Raw genomic sequence first — 21,542 nt, forward strand, 5'->3', positions numbered from 1 at the left:
ACACCATTTATTTCAGTAATTAAGAGCACAATTCTACTGGACTGTGGCCACTGTCTCTTAGCAGTGTATTTCCTTCCTTTACAAATCTTGGTGTTGTCAAAATACATTTTGCTGAGATTTTATTTTGGAATGCACAATTGTTAGATAAAACCTTTTTAAAAGAAATCAGTTCCAAGCCGACTTGAAAAAAAGATGCATTTTCATAGCTGCAGTATTGTCTTTATGGATGTGAAGTCCCAGAAGGAAGACAGAGAAAAAAAGCTTTCATGATGTCAGTTGTTTCTTAAATCTAGACCACCTTACTCTAGCAATGGTGGTATTATCTGAATATCTGGAAGGCTTGTTTTATGAGTAGTTGACTCAGACATTGGAGCCTGCTGAGTAATGAATGTTAAACTGGGAGTACTATCAGCAGGCCTGTAAGGAGAAAATAAATGGTCAATACAAACCCATACATTCATTTAGATTAGCCAAACTATGTGACTTACATTTCTTTTCCAAGTTGTACTAAGTATTATAAAAGTATTTTGATTTAGCCTGTGAGTATCCCTGAATACACATACAAGCCCACACTTTCAGATACTCAATAGATGCTGATTTCACAGATTCTCTTTCTCTGAAAACAACCTTCTCTTAAAATTGGAACCAGGAGATCACTGTAGAGGCAGCCTATATACTTTCTTAATAAAACCCCATCTCATAATGTTCCATTCTCAAACTGTAAGACCTAAGATTGAAGGCCACAGTGGTTGCACTGTGATTTCCACCTGATCACCATCCCTGTTTATCTTCTCCATAGCAGCCTTACAGCACCTTAAATAACATTCATTTTCTTTGCAATTTTTCTGCTGATCTCCCTCTCCTCTGCCAACAACAGAGGCAGAAATCCCTACAAACCAGCAGCTGGGCTCCTTCTGACTGAACAGGGAAACATAGTCCAGGCTACTGGAATGTCAAAGTTAAGATGTAGGGTAGGGAAAGGAATTTTAAAAGCAGCCAGAAGAGAAGGGGTGGGGGATAATGTCTGAAATGATGTCAGCAAGTGTATCTGGGCCATTCTTGGTGTCCCCTTCCCTTCCTCATGCCAGGAAATTTCCTCTCTCTTACCTCATCCAGACCAAGAAGAAAATAAAAACATAATTGATTTTAAGGGAATCAATATTGTCAGAAAAAGAATTTGACTAAATGATTATCCTTACCTCCTAGCTTTGCTTTCTGTAGTAGTAAAAGAGGCTACAGGAATCAAAGCACGACTGTGTTTCCTAGAACAGAAGCAACAAGAGAAACAAGTGAAGTGATTATGAGATTAAGACTTCTCCCACTCTATGAGTGAAACAAAAACTTACTGCTGGCCTTAAATCTAGCTCTTATTTGGCTTGAATGCAAGTGATAGTAAACTGTACTATGCAAAAGCTTCTGATAAAAAATTATTGGTTCTATAATAACAGCTGAGGTTTAAAAGTGTTGCCAAGCTCCCCCTTGCACAATAAAATCAGCATGTTTTTACTTTGATTACCATGTATCAATTAGCAATGATCATGCCCCACATTAGCTCATTTCCATTATGCAAAGCAGAGCTAGTAATTAAGTTTCCAAAGTCCTTTAGCAAAAATATTACTTTCTTTAAAATTACTTCTTCTTAAGGAAGATGGCCGTTTCTGCCACAAAGTGGCAAAATCTCTTTTGCACGTTATTTTTTTCCTACTTGCATTATCTTTTACAGAAGACAATCTCTGGCAATGGAATGGATAAATCCTCCCCTCCATGAGTAGAGGCAGGACTTGAAGAGACATCAAACTTCCACCAAGAGGAGCTGCCTCCACTGAAAAGCAGAGCTGGCGGTAGCCCTTGCAAAGGCCAAGTTGGTTTGAATTTTTAAAAAGGCAAAAAAAGATTCTGCCCACCCCACCCCACCCCCTCATATGGCCAGGGGGAACGTAGTCCCAGTGTTGCAAAGTAGCTTTATTGTTATTTATTTTACAAAACTGAAACTGCCTTTCTGCTCTCACATGGGCTACCAAGCCTGCAAACAAATTAAAACATAATAAAAATCACTTATTTAAAACCATTAAAGCAAAATCCTCTTGTTGATTGGTCCTGAACAGTGTTCCCTCTAAGCTGAGTTAGCATGAGCTAGCTCACAGATTTTTAGCCTCCAGCTCACACCTTTTTGTCTTAGCTCAGGAAAAATGGCCCCAGAGCACAATCATTTATGCAGTAGCTCACAACTTTAATGCCAGTAGCTCACAAAGTAGAATTTTTGCTCACAAGGCTCTGCAGCTTAGAGGAAACACTGGTCCCGAACCATACAGAGCTTTAAAAGTCAACACCCAGATGTTTCATGCAGATGTTAAAACAGCATAGGTGTCAAGACAGAAGAACCCTGCAGGACTTCAAAGGCCAAGGGGTTGAGCAGTACTTCTCTAGCACCACTTCCTGAAACCTACATTCCTGGTAGGAGTGGAACCACTGCAAATGGGTGCCTCCCCATCCCAACGCAGAAAGGCAGCCCAGAAGGATACCATGATTTGATGGCCTCAGAAGCCACAGGAGAATCAACAGAGTTGCACTTCCTCTGTCCATCTCCTGGCACACAACTGTTTCAGTTCCCTAACCAGACTGGAAAGAATCTAGACAATTAACTTCATCCAGGGAAACTTGTTAAGCTCTTCTGAAGAAATATATTCCCCAGCCCCCATGGACACTCCTGCAGCTGCCTTACACTTATATTTACCCCTCATTAGTAGTGAAACCAGGAGAGATAATGAATAAAGCTGTCTTGTACAAGGATGGTAGAGGCAGTTGCAATAACTATTATGTTGACAGCTCTAGAGCCCATTTGATACTATTAAAATACTATAAGAAGCTTAGCAGTATACTAGACCACCACCAGGTAAAACATAGTTTTCAGTACTTTAGCAATATGAATGTGTGGTCCAAATTACTTTCTCCCATTTTACAAATGTACTTTCTACCCTCTCTAAAGTTGGTAACGGGCTGGGACTCGGGTAAACTGCAGGACTGGATTTTTGAAAAGGATGCCCTTCGTGACATCAACCTGATCTGTCAATCTAAATTCTCTGTCTGGTATCTCCAGTTAAAGAAAAAAAAATCCTTCTCTCACTATCTAGTGGACATCTCAAACACCCATTTAAGAAAGGCATTTACTCAAGTCTGTTTTCAAACCATGCCATCTTTGTACCTACAGGGCAGATTTTCAAAAAAAGCTGTGGACCAGGGTCTTTGCTTCTGTTGTACCGATATGAATATATTGTTCATTGTATTCTATTCTGTCCATTCTGTGAGCCCATTCGAAATAAATTGCTGAATCAATTTCTCACAAAGTTTCGATCCGAAGAGGATTGTATAAAATTTTTATTGGCCGATGCCATTCCAGATGTCACCCTTAAGATGGCTACCTTCATCTTTTTAGCAATAACAATAAGATAATTACAGCCATCCATACAAGAATGTGGGCCAAGTTATATTCTTACTCTGCCATTCTGTTTTATTATATACGTTCTAAATCTTGTTCATAGTTTTGTATTTTGCTATGTACTTTTATGTCTTCTCTCTTTTTTTTAATGGTTAGAAGCAAACTGTATACTTTGGGGATCTTGTTCGGTTGTTATAGCCTTTGGCTAAACCAATAAAATACTTTGACTATTATGTGGACAGCTGCTTATTACTTTTGCCCGGACCTTAGTTCTTTGGGCAAAGCTCCTATTTAACCAAAGGCCTATTCTCATTTTGACTGTATGCAGCTTGACTCTAAAGTTATGGCAGGTGTAGCAGAAGTGAATTTCACTTTCTTCTTGAAGCACTGGAATATGGGAAGACATTCCAGATACAGCTTAGGTACTGTTTCCTTTGGGGGAGTGGTGGAGACTAGTCTCCAAGGTTTTGTTACAAAAAAAAAGAATGGATTACAAAAAATTACCCAAAAGAAAGTAAAGAGAAGGACTGTAGAAACCGCATTCTTTATCTTCTTTCAAATGCCTTCTGGAATTCTTGCTTACTCCCTCAAAGAAACAGCTTTCTCTACAAATGCTGTTGGTAGATGTTTCTCAAGCCACTACTAGCCAACACCCCTAGAATCATAGAGTTGGAAGGGACCTCCAGGGTCATCTAGTCCAACCCCCTACACAATGCAGGAAACTCAAATACCTCCCCCTGACCATTATTAGATACTGCTGTGGCCTGCATTTCTGTTTCCATGTCTGTTCTTTCATAATGTAGCATTTGAAACTATTTAGCACTACTTCAGAATTGTTTTTCTATAATCTAGTTTTAAGAAAAGGAAATTGCAGCAGAAAACAAGTAAGGGTAGAAGCGTAATCATTGCGTCTCTAGACAAATTATACAATGCTGGCTTCATCAGATGTTTGTTTGCAAGTTTTCCCTTTATATGTTTTTGTGCCTTATTAAAAATTAACTTAGTTAACTAAGTGCTCCTGATGCTATTTCTACCACAATGCACTAGGACAATCTTTTAATTTCAGTGCTACTAGTTAATCTTCAAAACTCCAAACCCTAGTTTCTCTTTTCACCTTTGCCCTGGTAGGGTCTATATCAGGGGTGGCCAATGGTAGCTCTCCAGAAGTTTTTTGCCTGCAACTCCCATCAGCCCCAGCCACTGACCATGTTGGCTGGGGTTGATGGGAGTTGTAGACAAAAAACATCTGGAGAGCTACCGTTGGCCACCCCTGGTCTATATGATGTCTGCATGTTGGATCCTAAATACAAATAATATTAGAGTATGTTTTTACAGCTGCTGAAAATGCAAGGATTCATAGTTCAATCCAATTATCTGAATATGAGAGAAACATTGCTTTCCCAGCTCTTCATTTTCAGGCTTTCACTCAGATACAAGTTCCCCTATGCTGAATCTCCCCTCCTAAACATTATGATATATCCAGCCCCTTTATTCTACCAGTGCTACAACTTTTCTGCATGCTGATTTTATGTGACTAGTCTGACAAACTGTCTACACAGCAGCAACACTCTGGACTCACAAGCTTTTTCAAGGTACCTAAACACTTTTAGTTTAGCAGTGCTAATTTGAAAGCATAAGAACTACAAAATGATGGGCCCTAAGACTTCTACCTAAAACCCTTGCTTGTAAATAAAACTTTACCTTGTATGCAGGCCATTCATCTTTGCAAAAAGTAACCTCAGCACACTCTCCTTCTGCTCCCAAGTCAATTCAGAAATGTCCACCTTTCCCTTCTGGATATGTGTCCTGCAGAAAAAAAGAAAGATGATTATGGATTTTTTGTTAATATACCATCATAAAATCTTCAGAAACAAATGGATTTACAGATTTCACTCTCCCACAGTGCTAAGTAAACAAAATTCCTCTAAATTGACACAAGGCTTATCTTTTAATTTCTTCCATGATCTAAATTTCAAACTGTTAAGATTTCACCTGAGGTAATGAAGAAATAACATGGAAGTACTTAAGACACCTGGGGGGGGGATGCATAAAAGGGTATGTTGAAAAGTTTTTTGATCAAAAGTTCTTAATCTAGAAATAGAATTATCCCCAATGTAATTCAGAACATATCACTGCCAGTATAAGATTGTAATATGTAAAGTTATATATCTGTTTAATTATCTTATATTCCAGGCTTTTTTGTAGCAAGAACTCCTTTGCATATTAGGCCACACACCCCTGATGTAGCCAGTCCTCCTGGAGTTTATAGTAGGCCCTGTACTAAGAGCCCTGAAAGCTCTTGGAGGATTGGCTACATCAGGGGAGTGTGGCCTAATATGCAAAGGAGTTCCTGCTACAAAAAAAGCCCTGCTTATATTAATTAATTATATATTTTGTCCTGCCATTCCTCCAAGGCGTTCAGGGCACAATAACCATCTGAGGTAGTCTGGGCTATGAGAGAATGACTGATCCAATAACCATCAGGGAACTTTGTGGCATAGCACAATTTGAATTTGGATCTCCTCAATCCTAGTAGGATATTACACAACAGTGATGAAATTATAGAATACTATATCCACTGGGAAGGCCTAACCCACAGTAATGTAAGACCATTCTTAAGATTTTAAAGCATATATATATATATATATATATATATATATATATATATATATATATATATATATATATATATATATTCACACCAAGAGAGTTCTAGAAAGCACTTTTTATCTGTCTCCTTTTTTTCAAATTATAGGAAGGCAGCAGAAACTCTTAATGGGTGTCTGGAGACAGTGAAGGGCCAGATGTGTGTCAACAAACTGAAGATGAATTTGAAAAAGATGCAAATGCTGCGAGCTGAAAGATAACTGAACCCAGCATTAGGTTTACAGGCTGTTCTTGATGGGGCTGTAGTGTATATGAAGAATTAAATTTAAAATCTGGGAGTAATCCTGGACACTGCTCCGCAGGTTGCTGCCTTACGAATGGTCTTCTGTCTAATGAATTATTTTAGGATTTTAATTCGCTGATGTTTTATGAGGTTGTTATGCTTGTTCTTTGTTACTTTGATTATATTGTTAGTGATGGGGTGGGGATGATATGAGCAACCAAAACATGAGCTGCTATCCAGTCACACAGTTCAGAAGAATTAATGTCACTTCAATGACACCTCCCAAGAAAAACTTAATTTTTATTCCATTAAGACTTTAGAACACAGGACAATTATTTTCACCAATTCCCCCCTCTTACTGCAGACCCACTTTGTCCTGATGCTGTTGCAGTCTCTGGCTGACTGGACACATCCCATGGTATATTCTTTTTTTTAAAAAGAACTTAGTTCTTTTTTAAGAACTTTAAAAAGGGCCATAGTTCAGACAACTAGCACAGCCTGAGACCACAATTCAAACAGTAGAACATTAAACTTCACTAGTAGACATAAAAGAGAATGTAAAGAAACCATTCTTCCACTTTTCTATGAAGAGCTTTAAAGATTTACACAGGTTAAAAGGTATAAAACTGAAGGGTTTGGGCACTGTTCCCTTCAGTTGAGCTCTACGGTTTTTTCCAGCAGTAGTCAATGATGTAATAATAATAATAATAATAAACTTTTATTTATATCCCTCCCTCCCCGCCAAGGCAGGCTCAGGGCGGCTAACAAGACATGGTAAGACCATGATACAATAAAACAATATATAATATAATTTAAACAGTAAAACCAATAAAACAATATAACATTATAATATAAACAAATTGTGTATAAGATGGCACGGTGATTATTGATGTTATCAGGGGTTCTGTCTTAAAAAGCTAGCTGGAAGAGGACAGTTTTGCAGGCCCTACGGAATTGGTTAAAATCCCGCAGGGCCCGCACCTCTTCCGGCAGTTGATTCCACCATTGGGGGGCCTTCGTAGAGATTGCCTGTTCTCTGGTAGTTTTTAGTTTGGTTTCTTTTGGCCCAGGGATTTCGAGAAGATTTTTTGAACTTGATCGTAGTGCTCTCTGGGGAACATATGGAGAGAGGCGGTCCCTAAGGTAGGCAGGTCCTCGACCATATAGGGCTTTAAAGGTAATGACCAGCACCTTGTAACGGACCCGGTAAACAATTGGCAGCCAGTGCAACTCCCGCAGCCCAGGCTGTACATGTTCCCAAGCACAAGACTAAATCCACTTCCCTCCTCTCCCCTCCCCGACATTCCGAACTGAGCTATGTTATTTCACAGAGATTTTCACACTCTATTTCTATTCCCAACAGTCAAGACCAGATCTAAAGCTTTGCAATCCCAATGTACCATTTCTCTGCTTCCTGAAGGTCCTTTTGCACGCTATTTGTGCTGTGGATGTTGTCATTAAAGGTTCTGATTTTGGGGTATTCCTCTTTCCCTGCAAATGCCGCCATCATTTTCTTCTGATAAACAGCTTGGGCTACCTGCTTATAGCACTTCCTGCTGGTCATGATTTCCTGTTTCACCTGTTCCAGAGCATCCAAAAAGAACCTCTCCACCTCAGTCCTTTCATCCAGAATGTTTCTGGCCAGTTTCTTCACTCTGCTCATCTCTCTCCCTTTCATCTCCAAGAGCTGCTGCAGCTTCTCAATTTCTACGTGACTGGCCTGGTTCTTTACCAAAGCGTTATGTTCAATCTTTTTGATTTCAGCTTTAAATTCTCTGGCCATGTGACAAAGAGCAGCTTCCAGTTTCTTCACTTTGTTTTGCAGCTCCTGGATCTGCGCTTTCTGCTGGGTACTTTGCAGGACCTTCTCCTGAATTAACATTTCTTTTGTTTCCTTTACAAAAAGATTGAAAATTTCACGAGCTATACTGTTTTTCTGACAACAATTTATTCAAACTGGTAAAATACAAACACTAAGATTATTGCTCAATTAACCCATTACTTCATAGTTTAACAATTTCCCTGACTAAATCAAAGGGAAAATCTCAGAGACATGCCCATTCTAATAGCCTTACTGAATCAAGTGAAAAAGAGGCTAACAGTGTCATCATTAAAGGACAGGTACACTCTTCCACTGAAGTCAGAAGTTCTGCTTTAAAATGGCACCGTTAAAGGTGGTTTCTCCTTCCAGTTTATTTGGGAGGCTACAAGATATTTTGCATTTCATAGTGCAGCCCCTGCAACAGCTGTACATTCCAGCAGAGCAGCTGAAGGAAAAATAAAAAAATAAATCATGTTATGTTATTCTAACAAAGGACTGGATCCTACGATTTGGTTCTGCTGGTTTCTTCAAACTCTTTTGGCACAAAATGTATCACGCCAGAGAACACACAGGTGCTGATGGAATAAAATGGAAATATTCAGCCCAATGAATACTAATTTATTCACACAACTTCTAACTTGCATTTCTCCAAACATGACAGGATTTAAAGTGGTTTACAATACTAAAGTTAAACCTCAACTTAAAGTATAATGAAAATACAGCAATAACTTTAAAACAGCAAAAAACCCCATATTCTAAAATACACCAAGAGGCTGGGAAAGACCTAGCTACCCTGTTTCACCCAGACAGGGTTCACTTATCTCACTGGGGAATAGATTTCTGGCTGCTTGATATGGCCTATGTACTTGGCTACAGCAAAAGGAGCACTGGCAGGAGCTGGGCATTGCCCGGCTCTTGTGGTGGTATCAGCATGGGACTGCGTCCATTATCTGGAAAGCCAGACTGAGTGAATTGGATCTGGTAACCCACGCTGCGCCAAAGCATAAAACAGCAAGGACAACTTTCTGATGTTGTTGGGCAGGGCAGTACACCAAATTGGGAAGGGGTGTGTGTGATTTGTGTTTATACATATAATTCCCTTTTGGTGGTAGCCAAATGGAGCTCTCCCATTGGCTTACAGGTACTCGACAAATAATTGGTCCATCATGCATGAGTCAACATCTCTGGCTTCCCATTGGCTGATTCCCTTACTGCAGGCCTGGGAACACTGAACAAACCACCAAAACAGTCTTACCTCAGAGAAGACACATCTCAGATGCTTCTCCATGTCCTATCCATCAACCTGCCTCAGAAAGGGCTGCCGCTCTACTGTGGCCTCATGAAGCCTTTCCTCATAGACCTCTTTCCTGTCACTCCCTCCCTCCATCCTCCCCACTGGGGAAGCTGCTTGCCAGAGGCTGTTGCTAGGCAATCAATGTTGCCTTCAGCTGAATATAATGTCATAGAGTCCACCCTCCAAAGTAATTATTTTCTCCAGGGGGTGAAAGATCTGTTGTCTGGAGTTCAGTTATGATTCCAGGAGATCTTCAAGCTCTATTTGGAGGTTGGCTACCCAAGGCCTGGCAACCCTCTGGGTGACTTGATGACACCTGACTGGTATGATTTAACTAGGCCTGGCTGCTTGCCAGAGAGCCAGTTTCGTGTAGTGGTTAAGTGTGGGGATTCTTATCTGGGAGAACCGGGTTTGATTCCCCACTCCTCCACTTGCACCTGCTGGAATTGCCTTGGGTTAGCCATAGCTATCCCAGGAGTTGTACTTGAAAGGACAGTTGCTGTGAGAGCCCTCTCAGCCTCACCCACCTCACAGGGTGTCTGTTGTGGGGGGAGAAGATAAAGGAGATTGTAAGCCACTCTCTGATTCAGAGAGAAGGGCGGGATATAAATCTGCAATTCTTCTTCTTGCTCTTGTTCAGCAGCAGCCCCCCTATGACAGCCAGTGGAACTTAGCAGTTGCCAACTCCAGGTTGGAAAATTCCTGGAGATTTGAGGGGTAGAGCCTGGAGAGGGTAGGGTTTGAGGAAGGTTAGGACCTCAGGTACAATGTCATAGACACAACTCTCCAAACTAGCCATCTCCTCCTGAGGAACTACTGTTGCCAATCTCCAGGTGAGGGCTAAAAACCACTCAGAATTACTACTGTTCTCCAGATAGCAGAGATCAGCTCCCTTGGAGGTGATGGGGGGGGGGGGGTTTAATGCCTTCACTTGGGTGGGAGGGAAGACAGCAAGGGTAGGGGAACACTTGCCCAGAGCCTCCTTCTAGAGTCCATTGCATTTTTCTGCATAATGGGCCTTATTCCTAGTTATATTATAAGTTACTTCCCACTTCATAAACTATGTTTTTTCTTCAACATCCTCATCTTGGTATTTTGGTAACTTGTAGGAATATCAATTTAATAAATTAATTACAAGCCAGTGAGCAATCAATGAAATATAACAATTTGATTCTATCACCCCCATAATGGAAATAATGCCATTGTACATCTATATTCATGATTCTGGTAAAAACAAGCCAGAATAAGACCCTCATCTTTCTAGGGCGCTGACAAACATTAGCAATTTTTACATTAATCTTTGTGCAGATATACTAGTGAAATGCACCTAAACAAATATTTTAAGATCTCTTCTTTATGCACGAATACAAAATATCATAACAAGAACCTTCTCTCGCAAGAGAAAAGCATTGTTCTCCTCCAGTTTTTGCATGGATTTTTGTAACTCATCTGTTTCCTTCATGTGATATGAAAGAGCCTCATGAAGACGGATATTCTCTGCAAAAACGGCTCTTCCTGCATTGTCCAACTTCCTGAGAAAGGGCAAAGGAAATTCAGCAGTTGTTTTAATAGACTTTTGTCTTTTAATCATAAAACTTCACAGAACACAAACTACACACTCAACACTAGTTTATGGAGACAGCGCTCATATTAGTAAGACTATTTTGTGATTAGTGCCATATTTAATCATAAGAAATTAAGTACCAATTTGGATTACCTATAAATTATTCTAATACATGTAGCATCTTAGCCAATGCTAAGGAATAGAGAAATCAGATAAATCTTACGTGAGGGCTTCATGATGGGCCCTTTCTGCTAGCATTATAATCTTCTTTTCTGCTTCTCTTTCCAATCGTTGCTTAGAGAAAGAAAGGGCAAATATATAAGAACCAGGAGATTTTGGAATTAAAGCCAGGCACAAAGTAGTATTCAGATTTCAAAATTAAAAAGAGATGTTTCTAGGAGAAGGCAAAAGAAGGTCTAATTGGGAATGGAGAAGTCCAACATCAGTGAAAACAATTTCTTGCAATCCCTGAGACCCAGCCCTAAAGATGTACCCATTTCTTAAGGATTATTTCAGGCAATACAGGTAAAGTATCACAAGCTCATGTAATATTTTATCTGAATTGTGGCCTTGCCCAGATGATCCTAAACTGCAGTGTACAACTGAAACCAAAGGAAGCATCTTAGGAAAATCTTACAGGACACCACTATAGTCAATGCAGAAAGCCATGCAAAGCCAAAATTACTTCCCAGAAATTGTATGGGCTAGAAGGAACCATGAAGCAAACATGTATATATGGCATATATGACCCCCTAAATTAGAGCTATTGACAATTCCCTAAAAACACTATACCTTTTCTTCAAGAAATTTTCTCTCCAATGTGCAGATTGTCTCCTGATGTTCTTTTTTTGTGATATCCAAGTTTTCTTTTAGCTAGGATTGTAAGACGTATTTAATCATTATTTTATTTTTCTAGATGACAATCTAAATAATATTCATTAGAAAGGTACGGTACTTCATGCTTCCCCCTCCCCAGCATTTCTGACACCTGGATTTTCTTCCTTTTATTAGTTTTGCATTTATTTGATCTCACTAAGAAGTTGCCTTTGATTGTATGGTTGGCCTTCTCTCACATGTTCATGTATTTGCATTCACTTTGTGACCACTCTTTCAACAAAGCACAAGCCCTTATATTCTAATTCCCCAATTTTGATGCAACTTTTCCTTTCCCTTAGAGACCCAGATTGGCATAGTGGTTAAGTGTGTGGACTCTTATCTGTGAGAATCGGGGTTAATTCCCCATTCCTCCACTTGCAGCTGCTGGAATGGCCTTAGGTTAGCCATAGCTCTCATAGGAGTTGTCCTTGAAAGGGCAGCTGCTCTGAGAGCTCTTTCAGCCACACCCACCTCACAGGATGTGTTGGAGAAGGAGATAAAGGAGATTTTAAACCGCTCTGAGACTCTGATTCAGAGAGAAGGGCAGGGTATAAATCTGCGGTCTTCTTCTTCTTCTTATATAATAAAAAATTTACTGAACCTCCATTTTTTAAGATACCTTATGTTAAAGTGTACATCTCCTATTCTTTGAGGCAAAATATATTTGTCTTTTTACAATTATCGGAGGTTACTGAGATGTTTTTCTCTTAAAATCCAAGAAACACATATAATGTTGAGATTCATTCTCATTAAATGCATCAGACTACACTGCATTTCTATAGCCTACATAACTATTATAAAAAGTACTGTTATCCTCCCGAACTTCCCTATAACTCAAAGCCATAAAATAAGATGGGATGGGGTGGAGAAAAGCATTTTGAAGCCTAATAAGGGATGATGCTTATTAATTTAGTCTGAGGGGGTGCACCACCTCCTATGGAATTATTTAGTGATTCTAGCACATCACCCCTAAAGTAAAATAAGAATGATCAGTATTCATGCAAACAAAGCACCAGACACTAGCTGTAAATATTCTCACAAACTACCGACATCGTGCCAGCAGCAAAGATACAAGTTCTGACACTAGCATGAAGCAGAATCATCTTGCCAGGGAGCTCTGAAAATAAATTCTTGGCAAACCAATTCCATGTATCTTTAGAAAGCACACAAAGAAAACATGAAAAGTAATGCTCTTGAACAATGAACCAAGCATCTACTTTGTACCACTATGGAGTAGCAGATGAAGAAATTTTCACCTCACAATCAAACAAGGTGCACAAAAAACAACAGTTCCATACTGGTGGGTTAGTTCTTCACCCTGTAGACACTCCTCATACAAATTCACCTCTTTTATTTCAGTATTCCTTCAAGACCCAGATCTTTCATTCTCAGAGGTATTACACATATTAAACCCAGTTGAGGGCACAGAAAATGCAGAACAAATTATACACTTATGCGTAAATAATTTATAGTGGCTTAAGACATAAACACTGCTTTTAAAAATTGCTCCTAATAAATAATAGTTTCTAAACAAGAAAATTTGTAAGATTTTTTGTCTCCTTTTTTCTGTCGGTTTTATGGTAGTTTAATAAAATTCAGTTTTGTTACTTAAAAGGTTTGGTGTGGTGGTTAAGTGTGCGGAATCTTATCTGGGAGAACCGGGTTTGATTCCCCACTCCTCCACTTGCACCTGCTGGAATGGCCTTGGGCCAGCCATAGCTCTGGCAGAAGTTGTCCTTGAAAGGGCAGCTGCTGTGAGAGCCATCTCCAGCTCCACCCACCTCACAGGGTGTCTGTTGTGGGGGAGGAAGGTAAAGGAGATTGTGAGCTGCTCTGAGACTCTTTGGAGTGGAGGGCGGGATATAAATCCAATATCTTCATCTTCTTCTTCTTATTTCATAAAAGTACTGCACCAAATATATACTTGGATACACACAAACTTACAAGATCCCTCAACCAGAACATAAGAGAACATAAAAGAAGCCATGTTGGATCAGGCCAATGGCCCATCCAGTCCAGGTGTCATCACGAGGTCCACCAGCAGGGCCAAACTCTAGCAGCCCTACCAGTGTTGCCCCCCAAACACCAAGAATACAGTGCTTCACTGCCACAGACGTAGTGTTCCATCTATACATTAAAGCTAATAGCCACTGATGGTCTTTTGTTCCATATGTTTATTTAATCCTTTCTTGAACCTGTCTATGCTTTTAGCCACCACCAATTCCTGTGGCAGTGAATTCCATGTGTTAATTACTCTTTGGGTGAATAAATACTTCCTTTTATCAGTTCTAAACATATGCTCATTAATTTCATTGAGCGCCCACGAGTTCTTGTATTGTGAAAAAGGGAGAGAAGTACTTCTTTCTCTACCTTCTGTATCCCATGCATAATTTTTTAGAATCTGAACTGAATTTAATGGCATATACAATGTTAGAAAATGAGCATATTAATTAACCTGAGATGGTGTAGTTGGTGTCCTTAGGTCCAGTGAATGTGTTATCTGCGTATATGTAGCAGTGTTGGCATCTGGGTTCAATTTAATTAAATTAATTAATTAAGTCCACCCTCTCTGCACAGCAGTGCCCAGGGTGGATTATAACAATTATGAACAATAAATATTCAATAATTTAAACGATTAAAAGCACAATACAATTTATAAGAAGTACAAAAGCAAGATGGTGATAGAGGATAATTCATAAATCCCTGAATGATTACTTGTGCATTTGCTAGGGTTGCCAAGTCCAATTCAAGAAATATCTGGGGACTTTGGGAGTGGAGCCATAAGCAAAGTTCTTCAAAGTAACACAGAGCAACCAAAGGTTCAAGTTTACCTTTCCTAAGAAAACGACCTCTGAAAATATTGTGCAATCAACGGAGGGTCTGGGCTGCTTTCACAGCCACTGGGAGCAGCCATGTTGTTCTGTCTGCTCCCCTCCCACCCCCATTCAGCCTTAAAGACATAGACATACCATCCCAAGAGGAAGCCTTTCCAAGTGGAGGCTGAAGCCTCCGGAGGTGGAAAGGCACATGGTGGCTGTGGGGGCAGGGTTTCCCTCCCACTGGCCAGCTGACTGGGAGCGGGAAGGAGCCTGGGAAAGCGGGAGAACCCCCACTGGGACCTGGGGATTGGCAAGCCTAGAATTTGCTCAATTTAAGCCAAGACCTGAGCAAGTCCCTGACCTTGTCAGATCTTGGAAGCTAAGCAGGGTCAACTCTGGCAAGTACTTTGATGGAAGACCTCCTTGGAATACCAGCACATGGGAGCAGGCTTTATTCAGCCACCTACCTGAATATCCTCCAAGCCCTGAGTAGGGGTCAGTCACCAGAGGTCATCATGACTTCCAGCTGGGCACACACACACATTTTAAAAATACAAAAATACAGCCCCCCCCCGCAAAAAAAAAGAAAAGACTTGAGCAAGTGGGCCAACTACAATCAACAGAAGATACTAGGATGTTACTAGACACCTGTTGCCTCAATCATAGGTCTGGCGGAATATCTCTGTTTTACAGACCTTGCAGAACTGTAGCAAGTGGTAAGACTTCATTGCAAGCTCTGGTACCAGTGTCCATGTTCAAATTAGATGCTGTATTATTGTGGGTGAGGAGTTGTTTAAGATTGAGGGGCTGTCTGTGTGCAAGAAAAGGTTTGCTCCCCACCCAGTACTTGTGAAAGAAAACTGTAATTATTCAATAGAGGTTGTAAGTGGCTGATGATGCATCAAACTGTTTTAAGTTCAGAGCTGTATGTGACCACTAGTTGTGTTCTGTCTCTTTTCGGCCTGTCTTGCAACAGGTTCTCTCTGGGTACCATTCTAGCTTTGTTAATCTGTTTCTTGACTTCATAAGTAGAATACTTTAGTTCCAAAAAGGTCTGTTGTAGATTTTCCCAGTATTAACTGTAAGGATTAAGTGTAAAGACTTTTGTTTCTTTGTAAGGATTAAGTGTAAGGATTTTTGTTTCTTATTATCCTCTTTTATTTCATTCCAATGTTTAAGGCTATATTTTCTCTTTGTGACTTAGTGCCATTCTAAGCAAAGTTACACTCTTACAAGTTCACTGAGACCAATAGCATTATGACAGGTGTAAATCTGCTTACTCTCTCATACAGTTTACTAGTTGTTCTCATTGGCACTGTCATGATGGTCTTATACCTCAATGGACTAGTTGTACTTAAAACATTAAAATAATTTCAAAAGAAACCATATGCAAATTAAATTAACCACATACAGGAATACTATTTAATTCAGCTGCAATCATATACTTCACTGTATATTTTTATTATAGTCTACAAACTACAGTTTTTTCCTTGTGGGCAATCTGTTCTCCTTGCATACATCAAAGTAATGAAACGGGAGTGAATCATAATGCACTCTTAAACAGGATTACTCTGTCCCAAGTCCAAGGAAGTTAATGGACCTAGAGGAGCATTAGAAGTTCTTAATGGACTTAGATTTCACCCTCCTCCCTTAGCTTACTTGCTCCTCCATTTTTGGTCTGGTCTCCCACTCTTCCCCAAGTGAAAGTCATCAGGGAAGGGGAATCTTGCTCATCTCATTCTACATTGCTGTGTCCACCACCACCACCACCACAACTCCTCTCTCACTCTTCTTGCCCAATCCTCTCCTCACCACTCTGGTCTTCTCACCATCTGCCTCTCAAACATTCTGCCTGCCCTTCATCTATATATTGGTTAGCGTGTAAGACTGGGATTTGATATGACCAGGGTCAAGTGCTCCATTCACCATGGAAGCCTGATGGAGCAGGCCCGTAGTCACGGAGGGGCCAGGGGGGCCCTGGTCCCTCCACCCAACCCCCCTTGGACCTTTATGGCCCCTCCTTTCCCCAGCCCCTGCTCTCTCTGCCACCACTCTTCTCCCCATGGCTCTGGCAGCTCTGGCGGTCCTGCCCCCCTCCACGCAGCACGTTCCCCTCCCACCCAGCCACCCACTCAACCACTGGGCAAAATCGTAAAGAGCGGGCTCCTGGGGCTCTTGCAAGGCGCCCCCCCCATCCCCACTGATCATGTGATTGGCTGGAAAAGCTGTGCCAAAGCTGGCGGTTCCTACACCAGCTTTTCTGCGCAATCTGCAAGTTCAGCGCTGGCCACCCCAACACTGAACTTTCTGATTGCGCTGGAAAAGATACTGCCAGCTTCGGTGCAGCTTTTCCAACCGATCACGTGATTGGGGGGGGGTGCCTTGCAAGAGCCCCAGAAGCCCGCTCTTTACAGTTTCACCTGGTGGGTGAGTGGGTGGCTGGGTGGCAAGGAGGGGGAAATGCTGCATGAAGGGCGGCGGGGCCACCAGAGCCGTGGGGAGAAAAGTGGCAGCGGAGAGAGTGGGGGCCACCAGAGGGGGGCCCTCCATCCAAAAAAATTTTCTGTGGGCCCCTCCAACTGGAATTTTCTGGCTACAGGCCTGCTGATGAGTGACCTTGACCTCATCAGCCTAACCTACCTTTACCATGTATGACTTATGTGGAGATGGGGGGGAATGATGCGGAAAACTGTTCTCTGTCACTCCAGTCTCCTGTCCATCCCCTCTTGCTAATCTTGCCCCCATCCCCTGCCACCCCCAGCTAAGAGGAGCAGCAGAGGACACAAATATCTATCATCTATCAAAATAAACAAATAAAAGCAAAACACACAAAAATTAACACTTTTATAATTAACACAATATTTATAATAATCTTACATCTTCAAGTTCTTTCTCCATACGTGCTTTATCTTTTCGAAACTCCTTTATCATTTTCAGTTCAATCTGAATAAGACCAATTTCTTTAGCCTTTTTCTGGAATTTTTCCTCCATCTCTTCCAGTTGTTTGGTGAATTGCTCAGCCTACAAATTAGATATTTAGCAAGAAGTAAACAACTAAGACATATAAGTGGGGAAAGTAATTAGTAAAAACAAATCCTGGCAAGTGGACACACATCTCCAGCACCATGTTGAAGCACAACATATTTAAAAGCAATTAATGTAAGTATGTAAATGTGGAAAACCTACCTGTAGAGTATTAAACAATTGTCAAAAGAAAGTTTTTGAACTGATTTGTTATTATTTGCTATCTACTGTTGTGTGAAATTACCAGGTTCAGAACGTCAGCTCTCTTATACCTTGATCTAGGCACGCTTATGCAAAATTAAGTTTCTCTGAATTTAATGGGTCTTACATTGGAGTTAGTGTTCCCTCTAAGCTGAATTAGTGTGAGCTAGCTCACAACTTTTTAGCTTCCAGCTTACACATTTTTGTCTCAGCTCAGGAAAAATGGCCCTAGAGCAAACTAATCTATGCAGTAACTCACAACTTTAATGCCAGGTGTTCACAAAGTAGAATTTTTGTTCACAAGACTCCACAGTTTAGAGGGAACATTGGTCGGAGAACATAGTTTATTGTCTTGATGTGAGCTTTGACCTATTTTGTGAGTTCAGATTTTGGCTGCAGGGTATTCAAGCTTAAATTCCATCTTTTCTAGCAAAACAAAAAAGAATGAATAGTTGAAGATCTATTAATGGCATACTGTCTCTAAAAAACTTAAACTAGATCCTGTCAAAACTGTAAAAGTTATGGTTTTATATGTTTACTTTGTAAAATCTTATCCTAAGGCTATCCAGTATGTTCAGAAAGCATGTGCAAATTTTAACATTTATGAAATTTTGTGTTATAAGCCTTGATCAAATAAAGCCCCAGGCCAATCAAATAATTTGAAGTCTGGAGTTTGAAGTTTGGTAAATAAAGTTGTTTATTGAACTATCATAGTATTTTTAAAATATTGAACTATCATAGTATTTTTTTAAATGTAATGATGTTATTGCACTGTTTGTTCTACAAATTATGCTATTTTATTGCATTTGTTCTCCAATTTTTAATCTTGTTTTACTGCATGGTTTGTTGTATGTATTGTCATTTTTGTATTGCTCTGATTTTTAATCCAGTTTTAATGACTGTGTTATATTGCTTTTATTACATTGTTAGATTTTTATTATTGTCTTGAGTCTCAATGAGAAAGATGGACTATACATCAAGTAAATGTATATGAATAAATAGTTGCCACATAATTTTATCTATTTGTCTGTGCTTTAAGTATCCCCACGTTAACAACAGCATCAAAAGAAAATTTTATTCACCACTTTATCACTTTCTTCCTTGGCTTGCTGCTTCAACTCATTCAGCTGCTGCTTCATCTTCTCAAGCTATATAATAACAAAAAAATACCCATATGAGAAGTCTGAAACAAAGAAGAAAACTTTTCTATTCATTTCCTTCTATCAGCAACCAGAAAATCCAGTTCCCACATTTCAAGCCCTGTCCAAGTCAACCCAATAAATATTTAGGGAAAGGCACTCTGCATAAGTCAAGGTGGGTAGCCAATGTTGGTCTGCATTAGAGAAGCAAGATTTAAGCAGCACCACCATAAAGACCAACAAGATTACCAGGGTATAAGCATTCAAAAGTCCCCAAAGCTTTGGCTCTTAAAAACTTATATCCTGGAAATCTTGTTGGTCTTTAAGGTGCTGCTGGACTTTAATCTTGTTCTTGTATAAGCCTTGTTTGCTCAGGATGTAGTCACTTAGAGACTGACTGAATTACCAATACTTTAGGCATGCTCAAGGGCCCAAGCTTGCAACTACCTCTAGTTCCTCCCCTCTGGTGTTACTGGATGATCCTATAATCCTCATCTCCAAAAATAATACAGTAGAGAATGATTTTGATCTTAAAGCCCTACAGCAGGGGTGGCCAAACTTGGCACAAGAGCCACATAGAATAAACATCAGATGTTTGAAAGCCACAAGACATGGAGGGATGGTGGCTCAGTGGTAGAGCATCTGCTTGGGAACCAGAAGGTCCCAGGTTCAATCCCTGGCATCTCCAAAAAGGGTCTACGCAAGTAGGCATGAAAATCCTCAGCTTGAGACCCTGGAGAGCCACTGCCAGTCTGAGAAGACAATACTGACTTTGATGGACCAAGGGTCTGATTCAGTATAAGGCAGCTTCATATGTTATGTATGTTCAAATGAATGTCAAATGTTTGAGGGAGGGAGGAAAATAAACTGGGGGGAGAGAGGTAGAAAGAAAGCAATTTTAACTTTAAATGTGTTTTCCAGGCTGCCAGCTGGCTTGGATAAGTGATTTAAAGAGACAAATGCCTTCTCCAAGCTAGCCAATGGGGTAGTGGGGGCTTTGAGAGCCACACAGTTATGAATGAGAGAGCCACATGTGGCTCCTGAGCCACAATTTGGCCACCCCTGCCCTGCAGCTTCATTCCTGCCATGTGCTGGAGAGACAAGATATACAGGCTGTCAAAATGTTGGAAACACAGTATTTTTGACATGATTCCTCTTGCAGTGTATGGCCCACAAGATCTATACAAGTTGCTTTAAACAGAATCTTTGCTGTATTTTTAAGATATTTCAATCGTCTAAGAATGCCAAAAGACATTTTCCCTACCTTTTTTCTCTATTTATGAAAAGCAAGCTAGTTTAAGATTTTGAATGAGATAAAAGTGCATATTTAAGCAGTTCAGTTCCAAATGTGTGCTTGTCTTAGGGTTGCCAAAATCCCCAGTTGGTGCAGGGGATCACCTGTTCTGGAGGCTCTCCCCCCACTTTAGGGTTATCAGAAAGCAGGAGGGAGGTATGTTTGCTGAGCACTCCATTATACCCTCTGGAGACTAGTTCCCCATAGGGTATAATGGAGAATTGATCTGTGGGTATCTGGGGCAGCTTTTTTTTTTAGGTAGAGGCACCAAATTTTCAGCATAGCATCTGGTACCTCTCCTCAAAATACCTGCCAAGTTTGAAAAAGACTGGACCAGGGGGTCCAATTCTATGAGCCCTCAAAGAAGGAGCCCCCATCCTCCACAATTTCCATGGGAAGGAAGGCATTTAAAAGAAGCATGGTCCCTTTTAATGTGAGGATCAGAACACCCTTCGAAGTTCAATCGTGCTTGTCATAACCTTGCTCCTGGCTCCACTTTTCTAGCCATATGATAACTCTAAAATTCCTAACAGCTAGTATCTGACAGTCACCACTTTCTAGCTAATAAGACTGAACACCTTTGTTTCCTTTACAGACAATTACTCGCTGTTGACCAAGTTAAAAGTTGGCAAGCCTGCAAAGGAAGGGAGGGCTGGTCGGGTTTTCCATACTCACCAGCTCTTCCTTCTCGTAATCCTGCTTCTTGAGGTAAGTGATCACCTCCACCGTATCTTTCTCCAGTTTTCGCTGTTGCCACTCCAGCTCCTCGTTGTTGCGAGCGAGGCGGCGGGCGGCCTCGCGGTACTCCCTGCGGGAGAACTCCGTCACCTCCAGCCTGGCCTCCCATAACGCCGCCGCAGCTTTCGCCCTGTCGGCCTCGGCCTCTTTCTCTAAGCTCTTTAATTCTGACTTACTGCCTCGGCCACCGCCGCCCGCGGCCTTCTTGGCCCTATAGAAGGAGAACAACACACCGGGCAAGTAAAAAGTCAAGGACCTGGGCAAAAGGGATGACAGAGCTCTTTTCCCCCTGCAGAGCTGTCCTGCCGACCTTCCTCATTACCTCCCTCCCTTGGAACCTTTATCTTTTCCTTTCCCTTTCCCTTTCGCCATGGCAACGCAAGCCTCGCGTCCCCAGGGTTTCTTCCGAGGCGACCCGTCACTATGGAAACCAAACGGCGCAGAC

At 40.9% G+C, this 21,542-nt stretch overlaps 1 protein-coding gene across 1 annotated transcript; it reads right to left on the reverse strand.

Moving 5' to 3' along the window:
* Positions 1-299: 299 nt before the first annotated feature.
* BBOF1 (basal body orientation factor 1) lies at positions 300-21,542 on the reverse strand. The gene is made up of 11 exons (XM_060262335.1): positions 21,420-21,542; positions 21,035-21,308; positions 19,009-19,074; positions 17,579-17,722; positions 11,799-11,879; positions 11,230-11,300; positions 10,830-10,974; positions 7,727-8,220; positions 5,138-5,242; positions 1,200-1,262; positions 300-417 (listed from the first exon to the last, which is right to left on the reverse strand). Exons 1-11 carry the CDS (start codon positions 21,467-21,469, stop codon positions 300-302), a joined length of 1,611 nt encoding a protein of 536 aa, XP_060118318.1. The 5' UTR covers positions 21,470-21,542.

The sequence above is a fragment of the Heteronotia binoei genome, chromosome 21 (assembly GCF_032191835.1).
Source record: "Heteronotia binoei isolate CCM8104 ecotype False Entrance Well chromosome 21, APGP_CSIRO_Hbin_v1, whole genome shotgun sequence".
In the NCBI taxonomy this organism is placed as follows: Eukaryota; Metazoa; Chordata; class Lepidosauria; order Squamata; family Gekkonidae; genus Heteronotia; species Heteronotia binoei.